At 39.2% G+C, this 22,892-nt stretch overlaps 2 protein-coding genes across 2 annotated transcripts in view; one reads left to right on the top strand and one right to left on the bottom strand.

Annotated features, from left to right (window-relative positions):
• Positions 1–13,124, bottom strand: part of LOC143293513 (uncharacterized) — a 55,311-nt gene extending 42,187 nt beyond the window's left edge. Inside the window, 1 exon segment of the mRNA XM_076604415.1 lies at positions 12,965–13,124. Coding sequence (XP_076460530.1) covers positions 12,965–13,034 — 70 coding nt within the window. The 5' untranslated portion in view covers positions 13,035–13,124.
• A 6,009-nt stretch (positions 13,125–19,133) lies between these two features.
• LOC143293511 (uncharacterized) overlaps positions 19,134–22,892 on the top strand; it is a 119,183-nt gene continuing 115,424 nt past the window's right edge. Inside the window, exons 1-3 of the mRNA XM_076604414.1 lie at positions 19,134–19,338; positions 19,754–19,807; positions 20,605–20,816. Of these exons, the coding sequence (XP_076460529.1) occupies positions 19,244–19,338; positions 19,754–19,807; positions 20,605–20,816 (361 nt within the window). The 5' untranslated portion in view covers positions 19,134–19,243. The remainder of the gene's footprint in view (positions 19,339–19,753; positions 19,808–20,604; positions 20,817–22,892) is intronic.

The raw sequence follows: 22,892 nt of genomic DNA, 5'->3' as shown, positions 1-22,892 counted from the left end.
TTTTTCACACAGGGCTTGCACTGTTACGCTTGTATATTATTGTATTGTTTTGTATTGTAATTTGTATTGCTCTTTTTTGTCACAACAGATTACTCTGTGTGAAATATGGGCTGCTCTACCCAGGGAGAGTGCATCACTACACTGACAGCATCACCCATTTTGGGGTATTTTTTCCTGCCTGCAATTTTATATTTTCCTATCAAAGTGGATTTTTCTACAGAATTTTGCCAGGGACAACCCTTCTGTTGCCATGAGTTCTTTTACATGCACTAAGTCAGTAAGTGCATGCTGAACACTGGACCTCGGTTTATTGTCTCATCCGAATGACTAGCGTCCAGACCACCACTCAAGGTCCAGTGGAAACGGAAGGGCATAAATTAAAATACTGGCAACTAGAGGATTTGAAACAGTGCACTATGATTCTCTCGCTTTCTAGGCAGATGCATTACCTCTAGGCGAGTCTGAGCGAGAATTGTGTTATATTGTGTGTTGTCACATAGCCTTTTCTCCCTCAACTATCTCTTCACAATCACTCCACTTCTTTAATTAATGGTCCCATTGCTTTTACACTGTAATTCACAGCCATATGGGTAGTGGATTCAAATATACATAGAATGAGAGAGGGAGAGAGAGGGGGGCCCAGGGAGGGGAAGAGGCAAAGAGAGAGAGAGAGAGAGAGGACAGAGAGAAGAGGGAGAGAAGGGAAAGAGGGAGGGAAGAGAGAGAGAGAGCACTGAATGATTTTTATCACTTAGGGCGAGTTAGGCCAACAGCCCCTATCATGACAAATGCCAACAAAGTACATTTCTGATAAAATTCAACAACAAAACATAACTAATTAGTAATTAACTATTGTATTAAATTGATGGTGAAGACTAATATTAACTCTGCATGAGAGACACAGAGAGAGACAGAGAGAGACAGAGAGAAGGACAGAAATAGAGTGTGAGAGAGACACACACACAGAGAAAAAGAGATAAACAGAGTGAGAGAAAGTGAGAAAGAGATAGATATTCTGTTGATGGATTGGCACAGAGAGGCAGGTTTGTTGTTTTTTCCAACTCTGATCTTTACCTTTCATCTACTTCTCTCCCAGTCCCAGCTAAATAGTGTCATACAACTAACTAACTAACAGGGAATGATCACAAATATCTTATTATCATCACTGCCAAGTTTTATTTCTCTAGTCTTAACATAACACTTGCGACAGCAGAGAAAACCCCCAGTTTAACATTCACACACACACACACACACACACACACACACAAACACGTGCACACTCACTAACATAACACTTGCGACAGCAGAGAAAACCCCCAGTTTAACATTCACACACACACACACACACACACACACACACACACACACACACATTGGTGTGGTATGAAACACCACACAACATAAAGTCATTACGTATTTTTTACACACACAAAAAACCACCACGATAATGAAGTATGCAAGTGTTGAAGGGGGTGGCATGCATTGAACAGCCATCAATCAGTGACAAGGCCGTGAATCAAATATAATCCATGAAGCAGGAAAAGAAAGTAACGAAGCAGAAAAACATTGCCTGGAAACTTGCTGGGCTGCAACTAATTTGTTTTTGTCCCTTGTGCGTCTACTGTTGTGTTACGAAAATGCCTAACAAGCTATGAATGATATAATCTGAAAGGTATAATGTTCACTATTAATTGATTGCATACAGTTATTGTATAATATTAATTACTACTTCGTCACAACAAATAAATTCTTTGTGCGGATTCGGGCTGCTCTCCCATGTTGCATGCTGTTGCTGCAAAGAGGACCTTGGTTTATCCATTCGTCCAAATGACTAGCGTCAAGACCACCACTCAAGGTCTAGTGGAGAGGGAGAAAAAATAATAGAGGTGATTACCAATATTCATAGTGTAGTCATAACCAGGGTTTTGTTTGCCAATGTGCATAATCTTACATTTTGATACGTTAAAACAGAGGTTCCATGTATCTGACCATTCTTGCAACATCTTTAAATCTTTTTGAATGACATTATTATCAGCTGCTTTATTGTAGATTTTTGTTTCATCAGCAAATACTTTACATATGCTTTGGATTTTATCTGGCAGATCATTAATAAATATTGTAAATACGATGGGGTCCAGAATACTTCCTTGTGGGATGCCACTGAGAACATCAACTTTATTTGATAAATATTCACCCACACGTACCCTTTGTGAATGACCCTGTAAAATTACTAAAAAGTTGCTTATCCACTGTATATGACAAAGAAAATTTGTTTAAAACTGAGAAAAGAACAGACCATGAAATCTTTTCTTCTGTTAACCTCCTCACATGGAAGCAAAATCTGTGGTTTCTACAGGATGTTGATAGCAATTCTCTCCATAAGATCACAGTAAGGTTGATGTATCATGCTGTTTCACATCATATTTAACAAAATTGTCAATGCTGACAAAGCAATTATTTGAGTATTTTGACAACAGAAAATTGTTGTTAAAAACAGACAACAAAACCTTTTTTTTTTTCTTTTTCTTTTTTTCACATGGAAGCAAAGTCCCTGGTTTCCCCATGATGTCGTTAACAGTATTCTCTTTGTGAGATCTATAATTTACAGAAAAGTCAATGTATCATGCTAGTTTTATATCATGTGTGTTCATAGAACTTTATTTACAATAGCTTTCAGGTAACTTTACATTAATATGTTTGAAGAAACCAATATCATGGCTTTAAGTCAATATGCATAATACCATTGCAACATCAAGAAAAATGAGCTGCGCAAAACACATGGTACCAGTGTTTGAACCTAAACTTTTGTTTATTAAACTATTGTGTGCAGCTGAATTTACAGAAATTGTTTGCCAGATTTATCTTTTTACTTTTTAGAATAACTGTCATATGGAATCAAAACACAAGTCTTCCCATCTTCTTTCTCTACCACCCCCACTCCCCCACCCCCACTTACCCCCCTCACCCACCCCCTCACCACCCCCTCCCCCTCCCCCTCCGTGTTTGTGTCTATGAATTTTTATCAACTAATACTGAAATAACCATAATTATGATTATCTAATTATTCACTTTGATATTCATTTTTCAGCAGCATGTCCACTCCTACTCCACCTCACTCAAGCAGCCTTAGCAGCACCAAGAAACAGCAAAGAGAAGATAATGTTCCTCCAAATCAGCCACCCCCTCCAAAAAGAAGCGTCAAACTGACAGTGAACGAGTAAAAGCTTGCATCGAGCGGATGAAAGTGAACAATCCAGAAAAATATGAAGAGTTTAAACTGAAAAATCAGTCCCGGAGTAAGATCAACAGGCAAAGTTTATTCGATTAAAAGAAAGCCATGCAGTGAGAAAAAAAATCGTTTGCGCAATTTAGTATACAGAAAACGAAAGAAAGAAAGTTGTGACCAGAATAGGAAAAACCAGACTGACTCAGGGCGAAGGAAAAAATGGAGAGAGCAGAAACAGAGACAGATCGATGCAAGAACACCTCAAAATCAAAGTAGAATAAATGAAAAAAGGTGTGAGATTTATCATGCAAAGAAAGTGACTGCTACTGCAAAGGAAAAAGCAAATAAATCTGTTTGTGCTGCAACACAGTCTGAGAGTGAGACTACCTTTTTGTGCGAATTTAGACATTTCAGAGCAGCCATTGATACTGAAAGAGAAGCATTTGCCAACACAGTCAGATGCCCAGCCATCTGAGTTGTTTCTAGATGAAAGCACTGAAAGTAGACAATCTGTAATTTCTGACAGGTCCAGAAATGCCAGACGCAAAGCACTCTCCAGAGCAAAAGCAGTTTTGCCAAAAAGCCGCAGGAAATATGTTGACAACTGTTTTTGATTTGATCAGCAAAACTTTTCCAAGCAAAAAGAAAATTTTGGGGGCCACTGCAATCACAACAGAGCACACAATAGGAGTAAATGTGTAAACGAAGCTGAGAGGCTTGGAGAAAAACAGATCAGCACAACCTGCCTGAAACAGCTATGGCAGCAGACACCTTGGACACCTTTAAGTCTAGGGTGCCCCCCAGTCAGTAGTTAATTAGAAAATATGTCCCTTACCCCCCCCCCCCTCCTCCCCACCCCCTCTCTTACCCCAATACTTTTGTTTTGTTTTTTTTAAATTTATTTTTGGGGCCCTGCTGTCTTAGATCAGCAAGGGACCGGCTAGCTCGGAAGGGCGAAAAGTGAAGTGATAGTAGCCTGCTGGAGAACCCACTTAGAGTAGGACTAGGTTTTCATCCTCACTAATTGGTCTGTCGCTTTCTGTAGTTTGTTTTTCTTTCATCCCAACCCAACAAAACAGGGTAAAAATCAAATTGATGATTGTGGCCGTCAACGCAGTGAAAGTGAAAGCTGTTACTGTCTGGTGGGTACCGTTGTCAGCCTGTTATGGGCTGTCCAAATGACATGAGCGTCCAGACCACAACTCAAGTTCTAGTGGAGAGGGAGAAAACAGCGGCGAGAGATTCAAACCTGCATGCTCAGATTCTCTTACTTCCTAGGCGGATGTGTTACCACTAGGCCACCACTCCATTTTTAAAACGGGTTTAGCACTAGGATATCTTATACATTCTGATTTGTCCAAGGTATTCTTGCTTAATTTTGCTTGGTTTCACTTTTACTAGTTTTAGCTCTTAGTTAAAGGCTTTTATTGGTTCATTTGTTTATAAATCTATGTTCTTTTGTTTCATTGTTTTTCTACAAACATACCAAAATAATTCAGACAGTTGACAAGCATCTTTTTTTTTTGTTTCTTTTTTTGTGGTTTGTTGGTTTCTTTTTTTTTTTGGTCTGAGGATGTATACTCTATTGGTATGAATTGATAAGATTAAGTAAATTAATACATACATTTCCTTCTGTGGTAATATATTCATAAACACACACACATACTCACACTATATTGTCAGCCGGCATAAGTCTTTAAGAAAAAAAAACAGGATAATAATTACTAATTTTAGACTAAACTAACTGTGCACACTACCAGTACCACACACACAGTAGACACACACATACTAAAGAAAACACACACAAAAAAAAACAACTGAAGACAGCATTTCTCAGATAGTTAATAATCACCATGAGATACACATTCATCGCAAAGGCATTTTTGGTATGAAAACCTTACTTATAGTATACAGTTACTATATCAGTGTATGCTTCTGGATGAAAATGATAGGAAGACAAGCAGTGTTGAAAAAAAAAGAAAAAAAAAAAGAGCTAACAGGTACAAGTTTCACATCAGCAGCGTTAACTTCTGTCTAGCAGTAGTGTCAACAGATTTTTTATCCTTGCTCCAGTAGCATTCTAGCGCTGAGTGCTTTCAATCACAACAGACAGAAGATGGGCAGAAACAGACAGGCACAACTGTTGAGACATTCTTTCGTGTAAGCAGAAGAGTCAGAGTCTGTGCTTGTACTTTGTAGTTGTACTGTAGAGGCAAGTACGCATGTACACACTCACACATGCGCATTTATGCGCGCGTGCATACACACACAAAAAAAAAAAACTTTCTAAAATACACATTTATTATTTGTACATGTATGTATACATATGTATGTATGTATGTAATGTATACTCAAAGTGTTGACACACATGACATGCATAAACAGTTCTGAAACGGTTATCAATGTCTGGTTGTGTGGACAAATAATGTGTGTGGATGGATATGCGCACGCACACACACACACACACACACACACACACACAGAGCAAACACATTCATGAGCATACATGCTGTCACTAATCAAATTAAAGACCCCATCTATATGACTGAAGATTAAAAATAATAAACTTAGAAGAAAAGAAGCCATGCATTGATCATGATGCCAGCAGACATGCAACAGAGAGAGAGATGTAATCATGTATTGATCAATGATGTCTTGGTGCATGAATTCGTTGCCTTCCTCAGTTCCTGCCAGTGGAATGCTAAATCAGGTTTCTCTCTCCATGCGGGAATCTGGATTAATTATTACTTTGTCTTGACTCAATTGATGGTGTAAAGCTTAATATCTATGGGAGGATATCCTGAAAATGTTGTTTTTGCTGCACACAAAGTTTCTGCATCCTCAAACACTGAATTTTGTGAAGTGCAGCACTCACTGAAGTAAGTCATTGCTTTTGAAATTTGATTTCTGTTAGTGTTACTGTGTTGGTGTTTTTATTGTGATGACACTGAAAAAATTTCTGTAATGTGTGTGGGTCATGATCATGACCTACTTATGTTCCATGTGTGTTTCTGTACATTGTGTAGGAGACAACATTTGCATACATGTATGCATGCGTGTATAGTATTATGTATCTGTGTCTGCATATAATCTTACATTTTGTTCATAGTGAGAACGAAAATGTGCTTTTTTAAATCGAAATTTCTATAGTAATAATTACATATCATTATGTGTACCAATAAAGTAAAAAATATATGAAACAAAAGTATTTGAAAATACAATAATATATGATAATTAGTCTCGAGGTGATTTTTTGTTTTGTTTATTGTTTTGTTGTTTATTTTTTGGTGTGTTTTCTTTTTGTAGTTCTTTTTTTTCTTTTTTTTATCCAGTTTGCAATGACTATAGTAACAACGATACTTTTTTAATAAAAAAAAATTATCAGTGCTAATTTGTTTTCATGCCGCCCTCATCCACTTTTAAAATCTTTCAGTGTTTTTTGTTGTTGTTGTTTTTGTTTTGTTTTTTTCATAATCACCTGTTTCTAACAACTGCATTCACTGAATCAGTATCAAATTCATCAACAGGCATGAAACATGGTTTAAGCTGCCTCAGGATGCGAGGAGGAAGTGAGGGAGCTCAAATGAACCAAAGATGATGATGATTTGGGACAGACATACATGAATGCATGCCTGCAGATTAAGGACCTGTCCTACTGGGACCTATCCTTCAGCTGGGCACGTGCTGTGTGGTGTGATAGTGCAGGAGGAGGACTATGGAGGTGGAGGTGGAGGCTTGGGGAGCGAGAGGCTCCCCAGGAGCACAGTAGATGTGTGGAGGAGGGTTGTAGCTCACACAAACTGACAAAGACTGAAAGAGAGTGGATCATAGTGGCTAGGTTCTTTGGCTCACAGCTGGCAGTGGCAAAAGGTGGCTGTTGCCTCATAACTCTTTCTCCTCAGCTTGCACTGCATCCCCACCCCTGCTATCCCCCCCTTGCTGGATTCTTCACTCCACAGGGCGTGGGGGGCTAAACCACAGGCACCTGACATGTATGGGGCCATGGCATAAATGGAATAGCAGGCAAGCTGATCTGAAAGTTTGGGGGTGAAGACATAGTACATATATGTATACATGTATGTATGCAAGTACAACTGAACTTTTCAGATTTAATTTTCTTTTATCCCCATGATAATGCCTTATGGGTATACAAGATTACAAACAGACGAACAATTTTTTTTAGACATTATCATTATGTATGGGATACATGTATCCCAAATAACTCAATAAATTATTACTAATAGTATTTTCTTTTCTTTTTTTTCTTTTTTTCCCCCCTAGGAAGCAAGATTTAGCTCAAAACTATGTAAAGCAGGAATAAATCTGAAACCTGTAGGGTGTGAATGAATAATAATTTGTATTCATTTAATTGATTTACATCAATACATGTATAGTCTTTTTTAGTAAATACTGTAGAACTTTACAGCAAGCGCCTATGCTTTCAAAAGCGATTACTTGAGGTTAGTAGTTTGCCTAGTGCTGTTTTATCTGCACCAAGTCCCAGTTATTTCTTCTTTCCATCTTCTGCTGAGGTTTTTCTTTTTTCTCTAATCTTTTTCTTTTTTTTCCCTGGCTACCAGTACCACTTTAGCCAAGCGGGAAGGAACAGAAAACAGAACCCCCCTTGGCTGTTTCTGTTTAATGTACCCAAGGGTTTTGCTTGTTGCAACCTGAAGTGTAGGGCCCATGTGTATATCAAATGAGTAATTGCTGAGGTGGGTTTTTTTTAGAATTTTGTTTGTTGTTGAAGTGGTGATTTTGGTGTTGTGGGAGTTAAATGGGTAAATGTTTTTGAACTAGACTGACCTGTGCCTGAATTAACAAGAAAGTTTACACAAGCCCAGGAAGTGAAGAACATTCTGTTTCAAAGTATTTTGGCTACTGATACAGTAAACAAGGAAAGAGTGAAACACTTACTACTATGTGCACTTGCTCCTATCTTGCTTTTTTTTTGGGGGGGGAGGGGGGGGTTGTTTCGTTTTATTTTGTTTTATTTGTTATAGAAACCACACATGATCATAGACAGGGAGAAACAGCTGAAAGTAGTTTCATAAAGAACAGAGCGTGTGTGGTGGTCTGGTACAATGTTTCTGTTTCAAAGTTTCATGCAAGCAATAGAATATAACAATAAATCAAACAAACAAACAAACAAAACAAAAAGAAATGAAACGAAGATGAAGTACTTTGAGTGTGTAGACTGTAGTGTATAAAAAAAAAAATTAAAAAAATAAAAAAGATCCTGACCCTGATATTCTGCCATGATGCTTTTACTCAGGGGTAAAAAAACAAAACAAAAACAAAACGATGTTTTCGCATGGACAAGAAACTGAGGCTGTAGTTTAACAGTGAGCTCTAGACACCATTAATTGATCCAAAGTTAAACAAAAGCAATTCTTCCTTTAATTCTGGAGCCATAACAAAAACATTGACAACAGATGCATACCACCTCCAAGCAAGAAGTCTTCAGAGATTTATGAAATTATATTTTTACCTGAAACAGAGACAAGAGTCTACTTAACATCATTATCCAGTCCATCAATAATTCAAGTACTGTAATTTTTTTTTAATTCCTTAAGCAGTGGTCTATGACACATCTATCCATGATACATGCACCACTTGTCATCTGGTGTAAGTCTCTATTTTAGGAAAAAAGATAGTAGTTAAAAATGTTGACTAGCTGTGCACACTATGAAATTACTCTACTCTGCAGGGAGTCATGGAGCCAGTTGCTTGGACGGAAGAGCCTAGTATGGTCGTAACCCGCTACTAACTGTGTGTAGTATGGAACTGACCAATGGCGTAGTTCGGTCAACATAGAGATTTACTGATTCAGTCACGTGTAACTGTCAAAAAGTTAGAACCAAGCAATGCAACTGGCATGCGTGCACACACACACACACACACACACACATAAACATGCTCACACACACTCACTCGCTCACAATCACATGCACACAGAACCACAGACACATGCACACAGAGTACTTTGTATCTTTCTTTCAAATTTGTTTGAAAAAAATGATTGCGTATAGAGTATACTGTGTGTTATGACTGATTGTGTATGTCATGCAGTAGTGTAAACACCACATACAGGGGAAATTATGTTGTTCAAAATCAAAGTGATCATATTCTCCCAAACATAACCAAGCACTTTAGAAAAAAAAAAAAAAAAAAAAAAACTCCCTTCCTCTCGTACAGGCTCAGAAGTCAATTTAAATTCAATCATCTCCACTGTTCCATCCTCTCAAAGTGGTGTCCTAGACCTCTAAAAGTTCAAAGTATAAATTATTCATCCTACTTCCACCTCCCCTACCCTCTTCTCTGAGTTCTTCCCAGCCCACACTACCAGCCTGCACAACCAACCTTCCCAACCTGTCTCCTCCTCATACACCTTGCCCAACTGGCAACGTTTATCTCAGACCTTCAATGACTAACATTTAATTAGTTATAAACTTAAGTTATAACATCATTAAGATCAAAATCACTTTCTTGATAAAGTTCCTTTTAGAATTTAGTTTGAACTGCCCCTCTTCTTATTGAAAGAAATAAAAGGGGTAAGAGGGGAATTAATGAGAAAAAAAATAATAATAAAAAGTGGGGCTGGGTGGGTGGAGAAACAAAAACAGGATCACAGTTCCTCCAGGGGCAGTTTCAAAACAGCAGGGGAGGGGGGGGGAGGGAAGCAAGAACTAAGTAGGCCTCTCAGACCTTGATTAGCAACAGCTGTGCCTCCAGAAAGCTTCACAGATCCTTGTCTCAGTTCCAGACCCCATCAAGACCTGAGGATGTTTGATGCCTGGGGAAGTTTGTTTGCCAAAGTTACACTTTGGAAAAACAGCTATACTCAGTGTCCCAGACGAACAGATCTCCTGTACCTTTCACTCACAATCAGAGAACTTTTCCAACTTTCCAAGGCTTCTGAAATTTCACCACATGGTAGAGGTTCACTTTTAATTAATTCCTTGGCACACAGATACAAAGTGTTGCAGACTCCAAGTCTAACTCAAGCAAACAGTGTTTATTTTATTTTCTCAGTTTGTCATGAATTCTATTGTAAACAAAATTTATTAAATTTGGTGTGTCTGTGTGTGCAAATTGGCTTTTGTTATGTTCCGTTGTTGTTGTGTAACTGTTTTTAAACCTAAACAAGATTAATTAGTCCAAAGACACAACAGAGTTTACGATCGACACTAAGATTGTAAGAAGAGAGGGAGCACTCAAAAGAGAGAGACAAGACCTACAGAGACTGAGGAGAATCAAAACTTTTCTTTCTTTTCTCTTTTAGTACTGGGGGAAAAGGAATAACCACATGATGGCCTGTTTTCATCCTACCCTAATTATCAACAACAACAAAAATCAACTCATTTAACAATTTTGAAATCAGAAAATGGTCAACTATATTTTTTATTATGTTCACTGCTTCTGCAATGATTTAAATTTAAGCAATGCTCTTAATAACTAAAATTTTGCTGCTGTAACTGTATTCGATCAATAGCAAACTTACAACATTGTAATCACTTGGAATGAATTGTCTTCTAAGTATTTTAATTGCATAAAATTTTCTGTTTTTATGTCAGTCTGTACAGGCAGTGCATTGAAATAACAACAACAAAATCTGAATCTATTCATTTTCTGAATCAATTCCACATAATGGACAAATCACATCATTCCAAGAATTTTGCTTAAGTACCATTGTTTACAATTTCTCATTCCACTTTACTATTACAGTATTAGCCTAAACTGTATGAAGTTAGCCCTGTGCCACTTGTCACTAATAAATGCTGTTTTTTCAGCCTGCACACACACACACACACACACACACACACACACACACACACACACACACAACCATCAAATATATTTGTCACTAATCTTTCTGAATGCTAGTTTTGCCAGTTCAAGAAATTAGTCAAGAATCCTTTATGAAAGACTTAACTCCAGACAGACAGAGAGAGACAGTGAGATACCAAAAGAAACAGACTAAGACTAGTAAGAGTGAGTGAGAGAGAGAGAGACTCAGAGGGGAAGAGATAGAGAGAGACTAGGACCAATATAAGATTAAGAGACTCTGAGAGAGAGACACAGAGAGAGCGAGAGACTCAGAGGGGAAGAGATAGAGAGAGACTAGGACCAGTATAAGACTAAGAGACTCTGAGAGAGAGACACAGAGAGAGAGAGAGAGAGAGAGAGAGAGAGAGAGAGAGAGAGAGAGAGACTCAGAGAAAGAAAATGATAACTTTGCAGTGATCTGTGTAAGACAAATATTTATAATACACACACAAAAATATACAGCTGATCTAAGAATTCCTTTAGCAATTGGTCAACTCTAAATTTCACGTGAAATTATCATCAAACTGAGAAGAATTTGCTGAATATTAGTTATTACTTCTTAGGTTGAAAGTTAAAGAGGTCCTCTTGAACTGAAGCTTAAGTTACGGACTGCAGCCATGAAATGAATATATAAAAAAAACTGATAAAATGATTGATGAAAACAGAAAAGCCACTGATAAATCATTAAATGACAGACAGACAATAAAATGAAAAATTAAATGATAAAGAATTAAGAAGACAAAGCCACTACACAGACTTCTCCACCTTCCCTTTTTATTACAGTGTGCTTTCAAAAGGGGACCCGTACATATACAGAAAAACAAGAAATATTCACGATCAATTTTCTTTGTTACAGGCAAAATATCACATAGTCACATTCCTCAAGAATGCATCACTCCAGTGTGACTTAAAGCTCTTATATAATAATGAACAATATACGGAAGCACAATACAGGATACACAGAATGACATATCTACACAGGAACTACAGTCACTGGCATTTCTAACACTGCTTTAGATTTGGGTTCATCTTTGGGGTGTAAAATTTTAATTCAAATCATTGAAGTGAATCATCTTTGAAGCAATAGGATGGGTGTTTTTTAAAATCAATCATGAAATCTGTAGTTTCTATGTTTTTACCCAAATAAAAATAAAACAGCATTATTTTATGTTTCACCACTTTCGGTGTGTGTGTAAATTTGAATGTATGTCATGTGTTGTGTGTGTGTCACTGTGTGTGTGTGTGTGTGTGTGTGTGTGTGTGTGTGTGTGAAAATTGAAGGTGAACCAGAGTGAGACTGAGAGTGATTTTTTCTTTGAAATTAGAATTAATTTTCTAATGGCCCACTTTATCACCATACATCAGCTACAGAGATACTGTTACTACCAGTGTCTTTTCTCGTTGCCTCGCTTGTTTACTATGAGGGAAAAATTACATCTCATTTGTCGGTGCAGGGTGGGTGGGGGTGGGGGGGGATAAACAGCTTTCTACCGTGGCATATTTGTGCAAGCTGTTATTCAAAGCCCTGTGAATAATCGACTCCCACTGCCCTCGTCAACGAGAGAGGTGCACGTTTCCAGGAGCACGTTACGCAAAAATCAATAGCAAGTCTTCATCAGCGACGGTTAACAATGAATGATCGGATGACTCACTGAGTCATTCACACGAGCAACAATATCGGCGACAGCGAACGTGTTTCTGCACAAACAATACCCTTGGCCGAACACGGACTTCTAGAATGGTAGTACGTGTTGAATAAAAAGAAAAGAAATATATAACACAAAAAATTATCTCGACCCCATCCACTTCTTCTTGATCTTCGGGCCGCAACCACCTCAGTCAAGGCAAGGCACTATTGAACATCAAAGATAGCCGACACGGGAAAGCTACACGAAGCTTAGTGCTTACCATATCTGCCCGCTTCTTGCAATCCAAACAGCAGGGAAAGGGTGAAAATTACTCCAAGGTATCGCCCCATAGTCGACCACTTTGTAAAACGTCACAAATCAACACCATACTTGATCAAACGCACTGTTAACTTGGACGCATCCTTTGTGTTGTTGCCTCCCCTCCGCCATAATTTTTCCTCCCTTTCGCTTGGTCTGCAAGCAGAGTCGCCTTGAACTCGGCAAATGAAGGTGAAAGTTTCGCATTTTATTTCAGGGGACACAAGTCTTGGTTGTCGTTAATGATTTTTCGTCGTGAATATTTATTTCCCTTATTCAGTTCCAATTATTTCACTTTCGAAGAGAGCCAAATCTTATGGAAATTTATGTCTTCTGCACTATATTTTTTGTGTAAAGGATTTTGTGAAGTAAAGAAAAATAAACGAAAGAAACAACGTGTGACCCACACATGATCTTACGCTCTGAACAGCAAATCAGCTGAAACTAAATCGCCGCTTGTGATACGAGTATGTTTCGTTGGTGAAGTATGAAAGTAACTGGTTTTTATTACGAACGTGTTATCTGTAGCTCTGTTGAATTTGTGCGGTTTTGTTGTTGTTTTTTGTTTGTTTTGTTTTTTTTCTTACTTCCTTTTTTATTTGTTTGTTTATTTCTTATTGTTTTTAACCCTAAAGAGGCTAGGCCATTGTGTATAATTATGTCAGTGTGTGTACGTGTGTGCGAGCGCCGGCACTGACGTACGTGCACTGTGCGCGTGTGTGCGTGAACATGGTGTATGCGTGCGTGCGTGCACGTGTGTGTGTGTGTGTGTGTGTGTGTGTGTGTGTGTGTGCCGGCATGTCACCGGCAGTGCCAGTGTGTGTGTGCAGTGTGTCGTGCCAGTGTGTGCGCGCGTCACGTGCAGCACTGTGTCAGTTGCACGAACTGTGACACACAACGTTGGTATAGTATTATAGTGATGTTATACTTTACTTGACCTGACTTGCACGTGGTTGAGGCCTCAATGTTACAGGCCTGTTCACGTTCCTAGCTATCTATTTAACTTCGCACGTGTGCCGGCTACTGAGCATTTTCCTGAGCTCTATTGAATGCCGCACGGGGGTGGGGGGGGCGTGGGGGGTCGGAAATAGTGGCTGTCAAGGCGTCTTCTGAAGGCAGCCGGACTGATGGTGCTGTGACCACCTGATCTGGAAGTTCATTCCATGCTGAAACTATCCTTTGGGAGTTGCCCCTCAGTGACGTTGGGGTGTAAACCTATTCTTTAACAGCGTCATAGAGTCAGTTGCCTCGACTCGAAGATTCAGCGTGTCAGATAGCTGGAATTGTGGTCTCTCAGTGGTGTTATGCCCATTGAGGTATTTGTACACCTCGAACAGGTATCCCCTCTGTCGACTGTGCTCTAACTTGAACTGGGTAGTCTTAAATACTTCACTGAGTCTCTCAGGGTATGGTTTCAAGTTGTCCTTGATGTTATCAGTTCTTCAGTATTCTTATTCTTGTCAGTTGCTTCAGTTGTAGTCACAGGCCCGGGGCCACATTAACAGGACTGTCAAACCATACAAATGCTCAACCACGTCAACACAAAACTGTCACATCTAAAAAAAAAAAAATCCCAAAACAAACAAACAAACAAACAAACAAAAAACACTAATACAAAACCACAAAACACAGTTCCACAGCATGACACAGTATCCCAACCATTAATTAGCTCCTTATGGCAAAGAAAACTAGGCCATGCTGAGGACGCCAGCCATTCCGCTTAATTTATCATCCCCAGATTACACTGACTGAAAAAAGTGCGCGGTAAAAAGGGGAAAAAACAATACTTCAAAGCCAAACAAAAAAACACATAAAAAGGCCATATAGGCAAATAACACTGCAGAACTAAATGGGCAGTTAGTGCCCATCCCATTGTTTACATCTCACTACGTAATCGCCAGAGCAAAACGGCAGCACAGATAGTGCATCATAGACTGAAGAGAAAAAAACTGTCAATGCGTGCTTCTCAGGAAAGACTGAAGAGAGGGGAATGGACTGGGAAGGCAGAAAAAGGAGACAACAGTGAAGAAAGAAAAAAAAAAGGGCAGAAACAAAGAGAGTGATAGAAAAGAGGAAATATCTAGCACAGCACGTGCGTAGCTTGCAGAATTATGGAGCATATTATCACCAGCCACATCATGAAGTACCTGGAGAGCAATGATATCCTCTGCCCAGAACAGCACGGCTTCCGTCCGAAGCGGAGGACGATCTTGTGAAACACAGCTGCTCCGCTATATTGACGAAACCACATTTGAGCTGGAAAAAGGAAACCAAGTTGACACAATTGTCCTTGACTTCTCCAAGGCCTTTGACGAGGTCAGCCACGCCCTGCTTCTACACAAATTACAGCGCTATGGAATTAGAGGTCAACTCAACACGTGGATCAAAAATTTTCTGAGCTACCTCAGAATACATTCCAGTCAACACAGGTGTTCCCCAGGGCTCGGTCCTCGGCCCTTGTCTCTTCCTTCTACGTGCGCAAAACGGTCATACACCGTGACGTCCGAGTAAAATGTGACATGTCTGTATGTGATGAGCCTAGTGTGTATGTGTGTGTGACTGAAACTTGTTTGAATGACACACGAGTGACGAGCGCCCAAATGGCACTGAACTGTCAGTCGGCTCTACCCAGGTTGACAACCTGTCAGTTCAGTTGTGCAAATGACTCCGTGTTTGTAAACGCGGCACTTAAGAGCTTGGTCAACGTCCGAGGATAGGCGCTATGGCGTGTTCATATCATGAAAGGAATGATCTGGGAAGGGAACTGGATAGTGTTATCTCACAGTTGCAGGAAAAGATCAAAGATAGGAACACAGGTGAAGACTTTGAGATCGATGCAAAAGTTGTTGAATCTTTATTTTTAAAACTGAATGTCACGAAGGCAATTGGCCCCGACAATATCTGCGGAAAATTACTGAAAACATGTGCTTCCCAGTTGTGTGACGTGTTCTGTAAAATTTTCAACTGGTCTCTGAAGGACTGCTCTGTCCCCAGCATCTGGAAAAAATCTACTATCTGTCCTATCCCCAAGAAAAAGAACCCAGCCGCACTAAATGATTACCGTCCTGTTGCCCTGACTTCAGTAGTGATGAAATGCTTTGAAAAAATTATTCTCCGACATCTTCTTTCTTTCACTGAACAGCAGCTTGACTCTCTTCAGTTTGCTTATAAAGCACACAGAAGTACTGACGATGCTATCCTAACTCTCCTTCATAATGCTTTCCTTCATTTGAATAACACGGGATCTTTCGTTCGTATCCTTTTTGTTGACTTCTCTTCTGCTTTTAACACAATACAATCTCATCTCCTTGCCCTCAAACTGCTAGGCATGGATGTTGATCCGAAGCTTACTCTTTGGATAATAAGTTTTCTTGTTAATAGAACTCAGTCCGTCCGCTTTCATTCTGCCCACTCTTCTCTAAAATCTACTTCTACTGGTGCACCCCAAGGTACAGTGCTGTCCCCTGTTCTTTTTACACTGTACACAAATGACTGCAGAGGCACGGAGGAAACTCCTGTCATAAAATATTCTGATGATTCAGCAATTGAAGATCTGTCCAACTCTGATGCTATTTATTTCAGTGAAATTAAAAAGTTCTGTTCCTGGTGTGAGAAAAACTATCTGGATCTCAACGTATTGAAAACAAAAGAAATGTTAATAGATTTTCGGAAAGACCCCTTGCCTGTAGCTGACCTTGTTATTGATGGTCAAACAGTGGAGAGGGTCAATGAATATAGATATTTAGGGACCATCTTAGACAATAAGCTGACTTTTGACAGAAATGTTGATTCCATTCATAAGAAATGTCAATCTAGAATTTTTTGTTTACAGAAGCTTAGAAATGTTGGTATAAATTCAAATATTCTTCAAAGTTATTATCGATGTTGTATCGAGTCTGTGCTTACAGTTTCATTTATGTGCTGGTATGGAAGTTTGGGAGTGAGGAGTAAGCATGTTTTGAACGATGTCATGAGTGTATGCAGTAAAACTTGTGGGAGTGAAACAAGCTAGTATGCAAGAGCTGTATGAAAGTCGAGTGGTTAAAAAAAGCAGGCAGATAGCAACTGACGACACCCATATTTTAGCAAAGTATTATGAGCTATTGCCATCAGGACGACGCTACAGAACTTTTAAGTTGAAATCCAGAGCTCTGAAGACTTTTATTCCACGTTCAATCCACCTTTTAAATTCTTGAGAACTCTGTGTGTGTGTGTGCGCGCGCGCACTCTCATGTGAGACGTGTGAAAGTCCGTGCATGATAGGCTGTACCTTGTTCTAGTTGTGGTGTGTGTGTGTGTGTGTGTGTGTGTGTGTGTGTGTGTTTACTGAGCTTAAAACGTGACAATTGGTTATAATGAATGTGCAATATGTAGGAAGAATAATGTGCAATATGCAGGATGAATGTACAATGAATATGTCTAATGCTAACGTCCATATTCTAAATATATTTCTGTTTAATAATTACGATGTAATAATTAATTGCAATGTTTTTAAAAGCGAATATGTGAAATGCTTTTATTTGAGAACATATGTTTATTACTCTTGTTTGATCAAGTTATCTGCGTGTGTGGGGTGGGGTGGGGGTGGGGGGTGCGGTGCGGGTGTGTGCTGATTATCTGGTTGTGGTTTTCCGCAATTCATCTTTATTCTTATCTTATCTGTCTATTATAATCAATGTGCAGTATAGTAGGCTATGTTTATAATTATATTCAAATAATGTTTCTTAATTCTTTCTGTTTTTATATTAAGAATACTAGTTATTACCTGCAGTGTGTGGATGTATGTATGAAACGATGTATGTGATATTTTTTACATTTGTATCTTCGTAATATTTGTTGGGGCTGTTGTTGGCTTTTACAGTTATGGTCCCCATGTTGTTTACTTGTCTATGTTGTGATAATGCACCTGACCAAATTTCTCCAGGTGGAGATAATAAAGTTATTCTTATCTTATCTTATCTTATCATCATCATTTTAAACACGGTAGATATTTCAAGGCCGGCGCTCGGCATCGATCCTGGATCGATGCGCAGCGAACAGCTCGACATCGGTCCCGAATAATTTAACGGGTGTGAAGTTAAATTCTTGGTCAACTGATGAAAGTGTCTGCGGACCTTTCTTGATTCTCGAGTGTACTCTGCATAAACTTTTCACCAATGGCTCATAGAACCGCGTACAGAAAAATCCAAACAGAAATCAAACTCTTGATCTAAAGATTGGTTACATGACCCTCAGCACATCTTCCAGACTCAACGGCTACATCTCCCACCAAAACTCCCACTATTTTTTTGTTTGTTTGTTTACAGACGAACTACCACCAAAATCATCGCATGTAACGATTACCGATGTCGTTCAATGACATTTTCGTCGGGAACTCCGCAAAACACTCAGCTTCGTACTCATCGAGAATCGACGCCCAGCTACTTTTTACCCAAATTACCCCAAATGACCCCAAATGACGCCAAATGACACCAAATTGTAATGTTTGCGTGGTGTTGGCAGAACACAGCAATAAACAATAAATACCGAAACACAGGAGGACGGTTGGCAGGTCTTTTACTTCATTTCGCTCTCCAGTTGGCCAGACGCCAGTCCAGTTGGCCTTGCAGCCATCATGACCCAAAATGGCCGACCAATCTGCTATGCCAGTCGTGCATTGACAGATACGGAAATGAGGTAAAAGACCTGCCAACCGTCCTCCTGTGTTTTCGGTATTTATTGTTTATTGCTGTGTTCTGCCAACACCACGCAAACATTACACAAATTACGCCAAATTACCCGAAATGACGCCAAAATCTTAGACAATTTGAATGAACGCATTTTCGTGTCTGTGTGTGATTTGGTGTTGAAAGTTTGAGTGCCGAGTGGGGTATGAGGGGGTGCTTTGGAGACAAAAGTGCGTTCCGGTGCAAGATAAGTACTAGTAATAACATCAAACATGATAATATAATATAATATAATAAGCTGTCCATGTTTACCACCTTTCAGTTAGCGCCACAATGTGTCTTTTTCAAAGAAGATTTCTAACTTTTGTTTCAAGCGAGTTCAGATTCCGGTTACTTTCGAAACTAAAACTTAAATTCTTAGAAAGTTATTGTCGCTCACTATTGAGTAGTGTTCACATGCCGGCATTCACGATCAAACGGGAGAGCTGAGTGAGAGCAATTGACTATCACTAATCACACTTTTCAAGTGATACAACTTGACAGGGTGCCCACTTGACATAATTATCTTGTACGACATGCCGCGACGATACCCCTGTACGACTTGTGGGACACACTGTGGTGTGAATAACAGCAGTGTCGAGTGTTCAACCTGCCAAGGATGGGTCCACAGGTAAGCCATGACAGATTTTATTTACAGAGACTCCCACCTTAACCAATTTACAAAAGGAACATAAACCATTTACACTTGTTCCAATAGCCTTTAAGACCACATTTGTTCCTATAATTCTATGTATAATGCGCAGCTGTAGCCATTTAAGAGACGTGTCACTAATTTTGTGTACTTTATGAAAGCATGTCTTCCAATTAATATCCTTGTTCATTTTAGTGTTCCATTGACGGCAACAGTTTGGCTCGACTGAACAACAATTTAAAGTTTCATGCGATGATGTTACATGTTTTATGTTTTATTTTCAATCTCATTTACGCTGTCCACGAGACAAATTCCTTGTTTTTAAACTTGGCAATAAATTATCCTGTATGCTGTATCTTTATACGTCTGTTTGCTCTCTCTCTCTCGTATGCAGAGCATGCGCATTCTCGGATGATGGAACATATGATTCCATAAAAGCACTTCAGAGGTAAGTGTTGGTATGGTGATCATCACTATAATTGACCCGCTCAGGTTAGTCGATTTCGATGTGTGACTGGCATCCCTTGCAAGGCCTCACGATCCCAAATAAAAAAGAACGTTCCATTGACTCGTAAGCGAATATTCGGTCTTAATTCTCTCATTTCCTCTAAAGGCTATAAGTAAAGAGACAATAAGGTGGGGACACTCAATAAAGATAGACGAGACGAAAAAACGTGACGTTTCGAGGTTGCTCTTTGTCAAACAAAACACAGTACAAACAAAAGGGAGAGGGAAATTACATCACATAGAATCTAGACCTAGGGGTTGAATAGAACAAGTAAACGACAACTAGCGGAGAAAGGGTCCAAGAAAGATGAAAATAATTAGAAGAAAAGGGATGGAAGAAAGGACGGAAGGGGAGGAGAAAAGAGCAAAATATACAAAGATAACTACTAAGAGTACATAGAAAATAAAACTAAGAAATAAATGAACTGGCCTGAGTAGCAAAAAATTATAATTTTGTCAAACAAAATTCAAAGTAAAAAATGCACTGATAACTCACAACCAGTGGGTTATACAACTAGCAAATAAACATTCTCTCAAATAACAGCCAAACCCTAATCACTACTATTTCATTACAAGTTGGACAATTTTTTTTTAAATGGTGCTAAGCCCAATAGGTAAATTTTTTACATGGAATGATATTGCTCTTTTCCATGTAATAATTCCTTTATCAATTATGTATCATGACTTTTTAACCAACCCAAACAACTATGTTTTTAAGAGTTGGACGATTGTTTTCAGACTCCAAGACGCCCAAAGTGAAACGATAGAGAAAGAGAAACAAGGCAGGAGTGAGAAGTTGCTCTTGGAGACATACGAAGTGAAACTACCCACTTTGTCAGGAGCTGCTGACTCAAACGTCCTTCAAGTGGATAAAGTGTCGCAGGATATTTTGGGGAGATTTCATCCAATCATGTTGGAAACCCATGTTCCCGTTTCTGTGATGGGTGACGGTAATTGTTTGTTCCGTGCTGTTTCTCGAGCATTGTATCAAACTGAACAATACCACTCATTGATCAGATTGTTTGCAGCCATTGAGGTGGCAACAGAAGGAAAACACTATGATATCAATCACACTAACTTTGTTGATCATTTTTCTGATCCAAGAATTTTCTTTGAATCTTATGAAAATGTGCTAAAAGATGTTTGCACATATCATGGTTACTGTGGGATGATGGCAATTAGTGCCATCAGTGCATCGTTGGGAATTGCCATTCAGTCATACTGTCCTCCCACACAAGCAGCATATTTTCTCACTGAGACATTATCGAGAGAGATTAGGGGACGGGGTGTTACCCGTCGACAAAGTCCTGTGGTTGTTTTGATGTGGACACAGTCACATATGCCAACCCAAGCAAAAGACTTTCGGCCAGACCACTTTGTTCCACTGTTGGACAAAAGGAAGTCAACCTGTACAAATGATGATCCATGTGATAATGACTCACCTGTGCAAGTTGATGATGACTCACCTGTGCATGTTGATGATGTTCATACTCATGATGATGATGCTCATGACGATGATGATGTACATGATGGTGATGCACATAACAATGATGATGCACATGACAACGATGATGCACATGATGATGATGATGAACATGACGATGATAATGCACATGATGATGATGATGAGGAGGAGGAGGAGGAGGATGCACATGACGATGATGATGCACATGACAATAATGGTGCACATGATGATGATGATGATGATGATGATGATGATGATGATGATGCATATGACGATGATGATGCACATGTTGATGACAATGATGATGCACATGACGATGATGATACACGTGACAATAATAAGGGATCTGAAAGCAAACTTCCATATGGTAAATTTTTAGATGCTAATAAACTTGTGGGACTTTTGCAAAGTGTTCCCTTAGATCAGAGTTTGTCAGATGTGCCTAGTGGAAAAAAAGAAGATGTCTTTTTTGTTGTTAACAACGAAAATAATGTCAAAAGACGTGCAGAAGGAAAAGCATCTCATTACTGGGATGACCGAGGAGCCTGGCGGGAGGGGACAACAAGCAAAACACATTTCCTTAAAGACAAAAACGGAATCAAAACCATTTACTTCCGCCAAAATCAATATCATGTTCAAAAGAAACAGGCCAAGAAAATAATATATGTACCTTTGGAATCCCAACCCAATCAGGATGAAGTTATAGTTCTTCACAGATACTATGCAAAACATGGGACTGGACAATCCTATGAGAAAAGGGTTGCATGGCTTGTTTCTGGCGGTTTTGCGCCAATTGCTGTACATGAATTCAAAGGTAAATGCCGGACTCCAAATCCACACTCTCACATCAGAATGCATCCCAAAGCCATGGAAAAAATGAAGGAGGATACAAAAACAAAGAAACCAATGGTGATATATCGAGAGGGTGATCTTTTTGAAGGACCAACAAACAAACGTCAAGTTTATAATGCAAAAGCACGGACACAAACTTCATACAAAGAACAAGGTCTCCACAAAGCAAATTTTTCTGACCAACTTGCAGCACTTGAGGAGATGCAACAAAATGTTCCATTCGTTCAGCTTATCATGAGGCAACACAAGAAAGTGCCATGCATTATTCTTTACAATGCAGACCAAATTCAAGATTTAAAGAGATTTTGTTGGCCACCCCTGTCTGCGCATTCAACCGTACTCTGTATCGACAAAACCTTTAATCTCGGGGATGAACATGTCACAGCGACAGTATACAAATGCTTAGCAGTTAAAAGAAAGCGTACAAATGATTTCCCGTTATTCTGTGGTCCAATTTTCCTACACGGAAACAGCGATACAGAAACTTTCACTTTATTTCTCCAACATCTGAGTGGGTGTCTGAGAAATTGCCCCCAAATCCCAGTGCTGGGGAGCGATGAAGAAAAAGCACTTCGGCAAGCAATGTCTTTAGCATTTCCTAACTCCATCAGACTTGTGTGCACACAGCACATGAAAAAAAACCCTCATGAATGCTCTCTCTGATAAAGTTGGTTGGCCCCCAAAACAAAGAAAAGAGCTTGTAAATAAG

Source organism: Babylonia areolata, chromosome 19 (assembly GCF_041734735.1).
Source record: "Babylonia areolata isolate BAREFJ2019XMU chromosome 19, ASM4173473v1, whole genome shotgun sequence".
Taxonomy (NCBI): domain Eukaryota; kingdom Metazoa; phylum Mollusca; class Gastropoda; order Neogastropoda; family Buccinidae; genus Babylonia; species Babylonia areolata.
This window is presented reverse-complemented; position numbering and strand designations above follow the sequence as displayed.